This window comes from Paralichthys olivaceus, chromosome 17 (assembly GCF_024713975.1).
Source record: "Paralichthys olivaceus isolate ysfri-2021 chromosome 17, ASM2471397v2, whole genome shotgun sequence".
Taxonomy (NCBI): domain Eukaryota; kingdom Metazoa; phylum Chordata; class Actinopteri; order Pleuronectiformes; family Paralichthyidae; genus Paralichthys; species Paralichthys olivaceus.
In genome coordinates this window covers 8733500-8745996 of record NC_091109.1, presented here as the reverse complement: position 1 = coordinate 8745996, position 12497 = coordinate 8733500, and the positions used below count along the sequence as shown (strand labels likewise).

Below are 12497 nucleotides of genomic sequence, written 5' to 3'. Positions count from 1 at the left end.
GTGTGTTCATGTGAGCAACAACAGGCGGTTTCCGTCGTACTCGTGTTTCCGGGTTGGGTCTCCTCCTCCTCCCGGTGGAACTTGCATCAGCCCGCCGGTTCCACAGCGACATGACGGAACATCGGAGGCGGTGGAGGAGCAGAGGACCGGGGGGCATATGTTGTTCTAGAGCCGGTGACCGTGTGAGGAGGGACCAGTAAACAGATGTGTGCTCATCCAGGTGTTTGACTGTGAACAAAGTGCAAAGTACACACACACACACACGCACACTGTCCCTGTTTGCATCTCTCACATGAGCCTTTTTCACGCTCTCCGGTTTTTACAAGCTCGTTTCTGGTTTTGATTTTTGCACCGATCATGTCGTCTCTTCTGCTGGGAGTCATACGGAGGTGAGTAACTCTGACTCTCTTCTCTTCCAGTGTCTTAAACTGAATTAGCCTCGTGAGCTGAACTTTATTTCATTTAAAACTCACTCACTGCAGCCCCAGCTAATGCTAAGAGCCTATTAATGCTGCAGCTCAATCTGTTTACCTGTAATTCAATCAAACATATCCCCATGTGCTTTTACCTGCATTGTTTGTAATGTCTTATTTCTAAACTTTAAAGAACACAAATACTTTTCAGACATGTATGCATGTTTAATGTTATCGTTTAAAATGAACCCATCGAAGAGGAAACTGGTTTCTCTCATGTTTTGTGAGCTGACCACAGAATTACATCCACTTTCTACCATAGGTCAATTTCTATATATAGATAAATAAGATACAGACACTGAAAGAACAACATGTGACTTTTGGCTGCAGTCCAGAATTCATCTATCATGCTTTTATTTTGAAAGAGAAACTTTTTTAAAGGTTTTATTTTGACAATTTAGTCGATTAGAAAGACATGTAGTTGTCTTCACATTAAACTACACGTAAGCAGAAGGGTATGTTATCTTAATAGTGCACCCACCACACTCATAACTCCTCCTCCTTCTCCTATTTCTATGAGAAGCATTAGTGTGAGTTAAGTGTGTGTGCTTTTATTTACTCATTAAAGCCACGTGTGACTGACAGACACTACGGTGGGACATGTGAGTTACAGTCAGGATTTTCCTGTGCATTGTGTTTGGACTTCTGCCAGAAAGATTAATGCCTGGAGTCATCACTCCTGTTTGTGTGAATACCCCTGAGCATGTTTTCTGTGTTTCTTTATTCTGTAACTCCCCCTCCCCCTGTACTGGCTCTGTGAGGTGAATGCATGCAGCACGTGTGCATGCACTCCAGCTTGTATCTGCTCCATGTGTAGACTCTGCACCTAAAGGGGCTATTGACGAGGATCCATAAGGGCCCTGGAGGATGGTGGGGGGCAGTGTAGGCGTGTCGACCTGCGGTGTGTGAGGATTGGCTTGCACACTCGGAGGTGTGTGAGGATTGGCTTGCACACTCGGAGGTGTGTGTAGAGGGAAAACCTGTTTGACGAGGAGGTTTAAGGGAGCAAAGGGACAGTCGGGAATGGACGTCTTAATTGTCTCCTCCTCTGGATCATGGAGCCTCTTCAAAAGAGAAAATGTCTCCTTTTAAGAAATAGAAGTTGGCTATAACGCATTTCAGTGCTGCAGAAAAGTTCCATTTCAAAGGCTTTCTTGGAAGTGTGTGCTCATGTATGGGGGATGGGGTGAGAAAAAGGGGAGACAGAGACGAAAAGGCTTCAGGGATGAATAACTGCAGGGGTCACCAGAGGCATTTCAGGTTTTCTAAAGAAGATTAAAAGAAGAAAGAAAAGGGGTTAACTCCACCCTGTTGCTTCTTCCTCCAGCTTCTCGCTCAAGTCAGCCGCTGCTCGATACATGGCTACATCCACACTTCTACATTTTTGCTCTCCTAAACATGTAATAAGTTATATTGTTGTAAAATGCCAACATCAACAGCTTTTAGCAAAGAACACGGTCATCAAGTTCGTTATTGTTTATCCATGTTGCCTTCTACACTGATAACAGAGGCTAATGCTGGTTGCTATCTTCCGGAAGGGGAGTCATGTGATAGGAGCCCAATGAATCAGTGAAGGCTACGTTGTGATCAAACAGATCCAATCAGAAGCAGTCGTTAGTGTCCACGTCATAGTTTCCAAACATTTCTGTTTCTGCTCATTCAGACCAAAACGCAGCCCCTGAGTTTTTAAACTAAAACAATGCCAGCGGCAGTTCCAAACTTTTTGGTTTAAGTAGCTTTAAAACTCCAGAGTAGTGCGTATGCCAGGCTTGTTCGCAACAGAGTTGATGTGTTTTCAAATGAAAATGTTGTAGTGTGGATCTAACCTCAGCCAACCAGTTAACAATTAACAGTTGATTCAATTCAAATTCAGTCCAGCTCGTCTTTTTTCTTAATCCCAGTCACACTGGAGATAATGTTCAGCACGAGTTTAATGGATACAGTAACTTGTTGCATGACAGTGTGGATGATCGGAAGCATAGGTAATTCATTTAGTGTGAAGCAGAATGGGATTTAAGGGCCGTAGAGCTTATTTTAAGGAGGCTGGTTCTGTTAATATCCCCATGGGGGGTGTGAAGTAATGAAAAGGGAAAGAGAAGTACAGCAGTAGATGGTGGTAATGCTCCTTGAGGTTGGTTTCCACCCTCCAATTAACTGAACAAAGAAGAAGAAGAAGCTGTGATACAGTAACTCTACTGTTCTCTCACTTCCAATGAATATCAATGAAGCATGTTTGATGGGTGCAGAGACACAACTCTCCCCCGACCTTTGCTCTAGAGCACCACCACATTTGTTGTTCTGAGTTAAATATCTCAACCACTGTCTGATGAGCTGTGATTATATGTTTCAGATCTTCATGTTCTTTATTGCAGCCTCAGCTGGACACAGTGTTTAATGCTAGTTACCAAATGTTAGTGCTGCTAACATACACATTGGGAGCAATTTACAAGCACTGCGTCTCAAGCTACAATTCCAGAATAAGAGATTAGATGAGATTTGGTCAGAGAAAATAAATGATTTAACTTCCAGTGTCTGTCCATGTACTTTGATTCAGCATTTTAAACACAACTACAGTCTGCTCCCTTGTCAATGGTTAAACTCCCGGTGAGAGAGAGGGAGATGAGTTTGAACCCTTAACCTGGTATTAGACTGTTACACGTTATCTTCCGTGTGTGTGTGTGTGTGTGTGTGTGTGTGTGTGTGTGTGTGTGTGTGTGTGTGTGTGTGTGTGTGTGTGTGTGTGTGTGTGTGTGTGTGTGTGTGTGTGTGTGCACGTTGCACATATGATGTCACACTCAGTGCTAGCTAATCAGGAAGTGTATGCTTGCACTTGATTGGACGATTGATTTAAGGTCATCTGATGATAAAGAAGAAGAAAAATAAAGTGTGTGTGTATATATGATTATATAATCAGGATGGATGGATACACACACACACACATTTTTTTTTTCTTCTGAAGCTGTCATCTGAGTTCACCCAGACTGCCCATAGACAGACAGACAAAGGAACAAAGGATCACATACACACACTGATTTTTCCGTTGTCAGAGCATTGTCGAGGCGAGACACAACACACACACCCTCACACAGGCTTGTGTTTTATCAGATTCCATGGCAGTGGCCCTCTCAATGGCATGTTTTTGTGAATATCGTGCTGCTAACACACAATAGATGCCATGCACCCCCGAGTGCCCCTCTGAATGAGGAGAAATTAGTTTGATGGTCTCGGCCACAGTAACTAACTCAACACAATGGAGAGAAGATTAAATTGATGATTATTGTTATGTGTTTAATAGGTGTGTCTCTGTTGTTTTTGTGTTTTGAGGCAGCTACAGGGATTGTAATTGTATAATATTCTTGGGTGTGTATTTACTGTACATGTGGGTGCGTTTACAGTAACTGCTTCTCTTGTGCTTGTCATGACCTCATCAACAAACCGTTTTCCCTCAGAGTCAAAAGCGTAACTTTCTTTCTCCTTTTTTCACAGACAGGGTGGCGTTGGGGCAAATGTCACAGTTCGGTCCCTGGCCTCACTTAACTCGCTGCCCCCGGCAGTGGCTGAGTTTGTCAAGGGGGCGGCAGAGGAGTGTAAGCCCACCGGTGTTCATGTGGTAACAGGGACACCCGAGGAAACGGCCAACATCCTCGCAGGTCTGGAGAAGGATGGGATGGTCAAGAAGCTTTCCAAATATGACAACTGGTAGGAGCTTTGCACAAGTGTACAGAATCAGGGGCACGTTGATTTTTAGGTCTTATGTATTCTATTGTATTCTTATTTATTCTGCATCACACCATGATTTTTTTTCCCTCTGTCCCTCAGTTGGTTGGCACGTACAGACCCAAAAGACGTTGCTCGAGTGGAGAGCAAGACTGTGATCGTGACCAAGAACCAGAGGGACACCATCCCCATCCCTGCTGATGGCGTGAAGAGCCAGCTCGGCAGCTGGATGTGTGAGTCGGACTGGCAGAAAGCCAGAGTGGACAGATTCCCTGGCTGCATGGCAGGTATGTCGTTGGATAGCTGATCTGACTGTGTGTGGTCATTGAATTTAAACACTATCCAACTAGAATAAAATGTGATGTTTTAACTTACAAGCTGTGAACATTAGAAGCGCATTTTTCAGTTCCCCCAATCATGGGTGTGGTTGGATGAATTCTCTGTTCCACCTGTTACCACACCCAGTGGCTCGAAATGGCACAACTTTCCAAGTTGAACATGTTTGCTAGAGACAGGGTGCAATGGGCTCCGCGGTACGCTTTCTCTCGTTTGGTGGGTGCATTAGAAATGTCGGCCAGTCAGCAGTGACGTATAAACCCCAATATTAAAGAGGCCGTGCACACAAGTGAATCTTAAGTTTTCTATGAATGCAGGAGCTGCATCTTGTTCACTTTAATTCAAGATGTTGAAAGCCGCTAGTCAAGACGACAAAAGCAGACTGTAAAACTTGCAGTTGTCAAATTCTTACAGTATTTCTTGACTGGCTTCACTTCTTTCTTAGTGTATTGCTGCTTTTCTTTTATACTTTTGTGTCACCACCAACTCAGTGGGACAGCGTGAAATTTGTCTTGTTGTGCAAAGATAATCTGTATTCTGTTGTGTAAACTTCTCCTTTCCCTCTGCAGGTCGGACCATGTATGTGATTCCCTTCAGTATGGGTCCTGTTGGCTCCACTCTGAGTAAATATGGCGTCCAGGTAGAGTGACTGTGCTCCTTTCAAGACTTCATACAAATCAAAGCTTTGTTTCATTGCTGTACTTCATCATATATATTCTAATAGATGATTACAGTTAAATCCCAGGGTGTAAACGTTCTTCTTCACTTCCACTTCTTCAAGGTGACGGACTCGCCGTACGTCGTGGCCAGTATGGGGATCATGACACGCATGGGGACACCAGTCCTGAACAAATTGGCAGAAGGAGTGGAGTTTGTCCGCTGCCAGCACTCTCTAGGACGACCTTTACCACTCAAAGGTACAAATTTCAAGAGCCAGAAACAAGTTCTAGTCCTTTTTCAACTTAATACGATTCCTCAAGTTCTCCTTTCTTCCTTTCTTCCTGTTCCAGCCCCTCTGGTCAACTCGTGGCCCTGTAACCCAGAGAAGGTGCTGATATCTCACCTGCCGGACACCAGGCAGATTATGTCCTTCGGCAGTGGCTATGGAGGAAACTCTCTCTTGGGAAAGAAGTGCTTCGCCCTCCGCATTGCTTCCCGCATTGCCAAGGACGAGGGCTGGCTTGCAGAGCACATGCTGGTGAGGATGAAGGATGGAACTGCTGCTCTTTCTGTGCTTTTGAGGGATTGCATTCCATTAAATGTTTTTATTCTCGCTCCATCCACTTCAGATCCTGGGTATCACCAACCCCCAGGGAGTAAAGCGGTACGTAGCGGCGGCCTTCCCCAGCGCCTGCGGTAAAACCAACTTGGCCATGATGAAACCATCTTTGCCAGGCTGGAAGGTCGAGTGTGTGGGAGACGACATTGCGTGGATGAAGTTTGACAGCCAAGGTGAGAAGGAGGGGACTCGCTCTGTTGCTCCATATTCAAAAATATATTAAATCTTAAGTGTCACTCCCATGAACCATCTGTAATCATTGCAGGTAAACTGAGGGCCATCAACCCAGAGAACGGTTTCTTCGGCGTGGCCCCTGGCACCTCGGACAAGACCAACCCCTACGCCATGGCCACCATCGCCAAAAACACAGTGTTCACCAACGTCGGTGAGACCAGCGATGGAGGAGTGTGGTGGGAAGGACTTGCCCCACCTGCCCCCGGCGTCACACTCACAGACTGGCACGGCAAAACCTGGAAGCAAGGTATTATCAGTTAGAGGGAGGTCATTAAGTTTAAGTGTCCTGGTTGTAGTGCAGCTTTACTGACAGAGATATCCTTCCACCACATGTGATTATTAATAGACTTATCTGCAGACCAAAGAAAATGGATCTGCTTCATTTAAAGCGGCAGGAGTAGGAATCAGTCTTTCTTAAAGGGCAGACTATCTCATTAACTTAACAATAAAATTGTTAGCGTTTTTTGGTTTGCGGTGAGGATCTGACAGAGTTAACACCATGGTATTCACATGTACTGTCGGTGTAATAAAATATTGTCAACAACTTACCCCAAACTCTTAATTTCCTCTTTGTAAACAGGAAGTTCGACTCTTTGTTCCCACCCCAACTCCCGCTTCTGCGCCCCAGCGGCTCAGTGTCCCATCATCGACCCCCAGTGGGAGAGCGAGGAGGGGGTCCCCATTGATGCCATTATCTTTGGAGGCAGGAGACCAGAAGGTTAGCACTACTTCTTTATACTTGTTTTATTTATCACTTTTAACAATGACATTTTTGCTTTGTGCCTTTGTTTCACCGTGACACTTGAAATTCAGATTGTTAGTGTGGGGAAAAAGAGGGGTAGAGACATTCATTCAACATGAATTAGTCGTGACCAGCAAATAGGCAGTGTTGAAGTCACAGTAAAGATATTGTAGTTAATGAGAGAACTACAATTAGAACAGTAAATGTAATGACAGCTGTCTATAATTTAGAAATATTAATGTTTTCTTAAAAAAACAACATGACCATGAACTCTTTAAGTTGAAGAGATGTAGATGTTGAAGAGATGCAAACAAGCTGGAGTATTATTTATGATCCTCATTTTCATTGTAATGTCAGAATGAATTCCTTTATTTTACATCGTGAATACCTGATACCTATAGTTATCATATAAAATATTATATTTTGTCAGTACAGTGAAATTACAACATTGAGTCCTTCCTGACTGTATTTTTTTCTTAGCAATTTATTAAATTTTTAGTAGCAGTGTATTGATATAATGTTTGCTTGTGTAGGAGTCCCTCTGGTCTACGAGTCTTTCAACTGGCAACATGGCGTCTTTGTTGGAGCCGCGATGAGGTCTGAGGCCACGGCTGCTGCTGAACATAAAGGTACAGACTCACACACCTTTATTAATTCTTGTAAATGTAAAAAGGCTTGTTTTTTATGGTTTGTTTTTAAATAATTAATTGTATTGTAGAAATCACTTGTATGACAAAGTGAAGATAATGGGATGATAAGGAAGTTGGTTCTAACCATTACTAAATTTAATTCTTGATCAGAATTATAAGGCGTTCTATGTTTTCCTTCAGGTAAAGTTATTATGCACGACCCCTTCGCCATGCGACCATTCTTTGGCTACAACTTTGGCGACTACCTCGCTCACTGGCTGAGCATGCAGAGCCGCAAAGCCCCCACTCATCTGCCCAAGATCTTCCACGTCAACTGGTTCAGAAAGAACCCCAGCGGTGCCTTCCTCTGGCCCGGCTTTGGCGAGAATGCCCGCGTGTTGGAGTGGATCTTCAAGCGCTGCAGCCGGGAGAGAGAGGACGAGGCGGCCAAGAAGAGCATCATCGGCTGGCTGCCAGTAGATGGCGCCATCAACACTGACGGCCTGGGCGGCAGCGTCGATATGGGAGCCCTGTTTGATGTGCCCAAGGCCTTCTGGCAGAATGAGACCAAAGAGCTGAGATCATACTTCACGCAGCAGGTTGGAGCTGATCTGCCGGCTCAGATTGGGGCTGAGCTGAAGGCACTGGAGGACAGGGTGCACAAGTAAAACCATCGTGACGACACAAACGAGGCGGTCGTCCCTGGTGACACAGGATCACATCATAATGGTGCGATCAGAGTCACTGCCTGGGTTTATACACACACAGAGAATGAAGCTGTGAACAAGGTTAGCTCGGCAAACTAGCTCTGGTTTGATGCATATAAACATTAATTAAGAATTTGTTTGACGTGCTCAACTAAAAGATAAGACATTTTTACAACGTAGGACTGAAGCTGAAAAGCTGAAAAACATGGCAGCCCATCGTCATACCTCTTTCTTGACTTAGGACTTTAAAGGTAGACTTGTTTAGTCACTGGTTGACAATGAAGGTACTCTTAGAAAGAACAACACTCAGGCCAGTATTTACATTTCTCTGTGTTTGAAAAACACAGTCAGTGACTCTTCTTGTCGGGGAGAGAAATCAGTTAGGAATGAATTTGGGGGGGGGGGAGTTAATCTACAATGCAATATTTACGCCACACTAAGAGACTGGTGCTAGGTCTGTGGTGGCAGGGAGGTCTGACTCGACATGAGTGATTTTATTTCCGAAGGTCAGAGGAGCTAATATCCCTCCCTCCATTCACACACACAATCTGTCGCCGTACTGGAGCGCAGTCATCATGGCCCACTTGTGCCTTATTTAGACTTAACAATATATTCCAGGCTGCTAATGTTTACAGGCTAAAGCACAAACATCTTTTTAGGCCAAATTTTGACCAAATAGTAGAAACATTTTTATCACATAGGTTTTAAATGCTTTAAAATGTCCTTAATTTTAAATTGAGGGGGAAAAACATATCAGAAGTTCATTAGCTGCTCAGCATATTTCCAATGGGCTGATATTTACTATGCATCATTCATTTGGCCACTTTTGTAATGTTTAATGATTAAAGTGTTTGATTCCGGATGACATGTGAAATGTTGGACCAATAAATGCAACTGAGAGTGATATTTGTTGAAGGTGTATGCCGAGGTTCTTTACAGTGCAATGAATAAATATGTTCACACATGCAGATGACGTCTCCTATTCATTTTTTCTGTGAGTGAAAATGTGTAAGAAAATCTGATCCAGTGATAGATGACCATGTGCTATTAATATTCTGAGTCAGAAAAAAATCGGACTGAATATCAGACAAATTACTTTTCTATGTTCAATTAAAGTACTCTGATGATTTGTGCAGACCTGCTGCGGGTCTCATTCATTTTCACGCTCATTGAAACTTCAGTTTGCTTCTTTCTGGTCATTAGTACAGATAAGTTCTTCTTTTTAGTAATCACACAACATCTGCTGTGTGAGCTCAGCACACAAATGATCTGCAAACTTCAGATACAAAAGCTGAGAATAACAGTCTTTGATTCAAGTTACAAGCCCTAATCAGGCTAATTGTCATTTCTGAGGTCCAGGTGAGATTATTGTTAATCATGAAGTGGTCATGGTTTAGCAGGAGAGAGAGATCTGCAGTTGTGTAAATGTTTTATTTGTAATTATCAGCAGGGATCAAGAATACTTTTATTTTTTTGCACATATACTTCTTAAAGACTGTTGAACATGAGATGTTACCTGAACCCCAGTGTAGTTGTACATTCATGATATGTCTCAAAGATGTCATCATCATTATACAGCATTTTCTCCTCCCCGTCTCAGTGAGAGGAGGAGAAAAAAAGAGCAGAAAAAATTGCTTTTTTTGGTCAAAGCAAAATGAAATGAGACTGTAAACATAAACAATTTACTGACAAAACAAGAACAGTTAATTTGTCACATCCTTCTCCGCATCCTCCAAGTGGACCACGTGCTTCTCCTTCTTCATCAGTCTCACTCCTATAGAGGGGAGGAAAACACAGGTGGTCAGTGTCGAAGCGAGGGACCACTGGAATGTTTGAATGCAACATCAGGGGCAATGATATAAATACAACTTAAGCTGTTATAAAGACCAATCAGGTCACCCTTTTACAACAGTGCCCTTCAAGTCACCTGTTCCCTGATGGAATACTGTAGGAATAATAACAATGAAGGGAACTTGAGATTTAATAAACAGTGGAGTTAAATTGATTAAATCCAGTTTGCAGGTTTGTAGCCAAAGCCTTCATTCACCACAGTGTACAAAATGCACTTGGGTTTGGCCACTAAAGGGCAGCAACCACCTTATTCAAATTAAAGAAATGTGACAGAGCCTACTTCAGTTCTTGATCTTACAAGGAAATGTAATGTAATACAATAATTAGAATACATTTTATTTGGATTGCTTTTATCTAAAGAACGTTTCAAAAAGCTGATTTAATAGAAGACATTGACACATTTAATCACATACATCATAAAATATACTGTCATTTGTAATATATATATTTATTTTTTTTGTTGAATTTTTTATTTATTTCACTAAGCTGTGTGATTTACACAGAGCCCTTTTCAAACATATCGACAGGCTCAACATGAAATGATAAAGACTGAATCCTCCAAGAAAGTGCCACGGCTGATAAAACAAGGTGAACAACAAATCTGAAGGATCGGTATTTCCAGTCCTTTATTCAGCCTGGACCTGCTCAGTAACTTGTCACCTAAACTGAGATCAGCCTTCTGACGCCATATGTTCCACACGTCTGCTCTCCCATTGACTTTCCACACTGGCTGAAACACAAAGACCCCAAGGGCCAACGTAACCCCAGACTATTGATAAGGAGGGAGGGGAAATGACGCTCAAGTCCACCACCATTCTGCTTTGCACAGAGTATCCACCAAACACATTCTCCCCCTGATAGAATGCCTCCACTTTCAGAACAGGAAGCTGAAGTAAACCTTGCTGGCATCACATGAATAGTCAAAGGCGTGAACAGCAGGCCACCATCATTACCCATACACCCTTTTGCTTTGGTTTGCAGGAAATCAAGGTGAAGCCTTGTGTGTCTTTATGTGTGCATGTGTGTGTGTGTGTGTGTGTGTGTTCATCATGACCTGGTATATGCGGAGGAGAGTTGAGGACAGGTGTGTCCTTTCTGCGAGGTTTCTTCAGCTGGTCTTCCTCCTGATTCTCTGCACAGTGAGCCTCGTCCTTGTCTTCATCATCCTTCCTGTCCACCGAGCTCTCCAGCGCCCCCTGGTCTGTCACACAGGACAACAAAGCATTACTTAGTCAAATTCAACACAGTACAGATAGATTTGTATTGGTGAAAGGACATTAAAGCAACACTATGCAACCTTTACTGGGCAACAGCGCCCTCTGCAGCCACAGGTGGTGATTATTTAATTAATTCTAAATATATAGAGTAAGAACAGATGTTCAGGATGCATCTGCAACATCTCCCACTTCCAACTCAGTGTTCCATTTTGGTTTTGAAACACAGAGATTATCTGATGCTTTTTAATTCATCCATTATCAAAGGAAGTTGTGTTTGTTTCCCAGAACTGAACCTTGTAGATATACAACATTTACAAATGTATAATCATCCATCATTTATCTCTCCTTTACTCCTTTACTCTCAATCTCCTGACTTTTACTGTCACTTGTTCTCCATATTCTTGTTTTTTCCACTGTACCTCCAGTCAGTATGATATTTATATATTAATACAAATGTGCTTACTATTATTATTATTGTTGTTATTATTATCTGTCCGTGCTCACATTGTTTGCTGTCCTGTGTCATCAGTCGATGTTCAGGTTCCAGGGTTGACCTCATACAGCTAGTCGTCATCTCAGGTCCTCTGGGCTTTCTGCACAGATCACATAACACACACACACGCGCACACACACACACACACAGCTGTGAGATGGAGAGGAAGTAAAAGCGTGCGGGTTGGACAGAGGAATATCGTGTAGATAGGAGATAGGAGACAAAGAAAAAGACACCTCCATGTGTTTGGTTCAACATATACACACAGAGATGGACATTGTATAGACAGACGTATATTCATATTCGGAAGAGACTTGACTTGAAGTACTGCAAACCTTAACCATTTAACATGTCTCCAAATTTAATGATTTACGTTAAAGGGACTTGCTTTTTGTCCCTATGAGGAAGACAAGGCCCTGTAACACACACACACACACACAATCCAAAGGAGAAGGTTCCTAATTTTTGTCTAGTCGGTATTTTATTGTTAGTTGTATTTAATTTTCCATTAGACTAAAATGACAACTGACATTATAGTGACACTGAAGAAAACCAGGAGTAAAAACCATATAAACAAAAGTGACTGCAGACAGAAGCAAAGAAAAAGACAACAGAAAGAATAATACATGAGTTCATCAAAGTAAAATAAAGACAGAAACCATTAAAACACATAAAGAATCAGAGCATGTTGTTTTCCTACCTCAGTCTCAGCAGTGTGACCCAGACAGACGGGAGCAGTGTGACTCGGGGTTATGAAGGTTGGAGGAGGAGCATCCTCTCCCATCTGCACCCATCATCTGCTACAAAGACCCTCCCCTC

At 42.8% G+C, this 12497-nt stretch overlaps 2 protein-coding genes across 2 annotated transcripts; one reads left to right on the top strand and one right to left on the bottom strand.

Annotated features, from left to right (window-relative positions):
- Window positions 1-9085, top strand: pck2 (phosphoenolpyruvate carboxykinase 2 (mitochondrial)). Its single transcript, XM_020087591.2, has 11 exons — window positions 1-389; window positions 3960-4172; window positions 4293-4477; window positions 5096-5166; window positions 5308-5443; window positions 5537-5724; window positions 5816-5978; window positions 6071-6286; window positions 6620-6757; window positions 7315-7410; window positions 7612-9085. The coding sequence occupies exons 1-11, from the start codon at window positions 358-360 to the stop codon at window positions 8076-8078; spliced, it is 1905 nt and encodes a 634-aa protein (XP_019943150.1). The 5' UTR covers window positions 1-357; the 3' UTR covers window positions 8079-9085.
- Window positions 9086-9531: 446 nt separating this feature from the next.
- ppp1r17 (protein phosphatase 1 regulatory subunit 17) lies at window positions 9532-12497 on the bottom strand. The gene is made up of 4 exons (XM_020087393.2): window positions 12379-12497; window positions 11690-11778; window positions 11023-11169; window positions 9532-9891 (listed from the first exon to the last, which is right to left on the bottom strand). The coding sequence occupies exons 2-4, from the start codon at window positions 11757-11759 to the stop codon at window positions 9821-9823; spliced, it is 288 nt and encodes a 95-aa protein (XP_019942952.2). The 5' UTR covers window positions 11760-11778; window positions 12379-12497; the 3' UTR covers window positions 9532-9820.